We start from the raw sequence: 1,208 nt of genomic DNA on the forward strand, positions 1-1,208 counted from the left end.
GGTGAGAGAAGGGACCTGGGGAGGCTGACCGTTCGGATCCTAGGGGAAATGCTTCGGCCAGGTCATAGGGTCTCCTTAGGGCTGGGCGGGCCAGACCCCAGGAACTGACTAGGGTTAAATTCTGGGCTGAGAAAGTTATACACCGAGGTGCATACTCAGGTTAATTCTCAGGATGTGAGATCCAAGTACTAAACAGGCTAGAACTCGGAAAGTCCTAGCTTTTCAGCAACACCCCCTCTCCCCTGCCAAACCACTGCAGCCACTGGAATCGGGGGGAGCCCAACGACTCTATGGGGCGCGAGGATTGTATCATGATGCTCCGCACGGGGATGTGGAACGACGCGCCATGTGACAACGAGAACGACAACTGGATCTGTGAGAAGAGGCTCAGCTGCTGACCTTGTCCCTGGCCCAGAGCCGCGCCCACTGGCACTTGTCCCATCGCCTGAGCCGCTCACCTTCCTGGCTCCGCCCACCACCGTAAATCCCTTCCCCACCCAACTCTAGCAAGAACCATGGTGCCACCCACAGTCCAAGCCAGTAACTGCACGGGGAGACTTTAGCTCCAACCTCGCTGCAACCCCTCGCCCATGGACCTCAACAAGTCTGCTCCCGCTCCAAAATCTGAGTTCCTTGGACCCGTGATCTGACCCCCATCTCCCTCCCTAACCAAGGCCCCGCAACTCAGGGATGGAGCTGTTTGATTTACTTGCTTTTTTACCCCAGGTGAGCTGCCTCAAAGATAGGGGATTTTGTGAACCTTCTTGGCAGCCCCAGGGAGCATCAATAAATGAGAAAATGAATCTTGGCTCCTGCCTCTGATCTAAGCTTTATCTCAGAGACTCTGATGTAATTCATGTGAGTGACCCTGACCTCAGGGGCCCGTGTGCATGCATGTGTGTCTGACTCCCACTTCATGAACTGTGGCCCGCCAGGTTCCTGTCATGGGATTTCCCAGGCAATATACTGGAATGGGTTGCCATCTCCTTCTTCAGGAAATCTTCCCGACCCAGGGATTGAACCCACATCTCCTGTGTCTCCTGTATTGGCAGGCGGATTCTTTACCACTAGAGCCACCTGGGAAGCCTCCAGGGCCTGATGATTCCCCTCCCCCCACACCTGAAACCCAGTGTGTAAGCTGCATTGGGCCAGGGGGGTTGTAGAGCCTTGGGGACACAGGAATAAGCCAGACCCTGTCCCTACGCTCT

The 1,208-nt window shown here is 55.5% G+C and overlaps 1 protein-coding gene across 1 annotated transcript in view; it reads left to right on the forward strand.

Moving 5' to 3' along the window:
- Positions 1–803, forward strand: part of CLEC4G (C-type lectin domain family 4, member G) — a 3,574-nt gene extending 2,771 nt beyond the window's left edge. The window contains exon 9 of the mRNA XM_010828283.1: positions 260–803. Within this exon, the coding sequence (XP_010826585.1) occupies positions 260–398 (139 nt within the window). The 3' untranslated portion in view covers positions 399–803. The remainder of the gene's footprint in view (positions 1–259) is intronic.
- The last annotated feature ends 405 nt before the right edge of the window (positions 804–1,208 follow it).

This window comes from Bison bison, unplaced genomic scaffold (genome assembly GCF_000754665.1).
Source record: "Bison bison bison isolate TAMUID 2011002044 unplaced genomic scaffold, Bison_UMD1.0 scf7180017864492, whole genome shotgun sequence".
Lineage (NCBI taxonomy): Eukaryota > Metazoa > Chordata > Mammalia > Artiodactyla > Bovidae > Bison > Bison bison.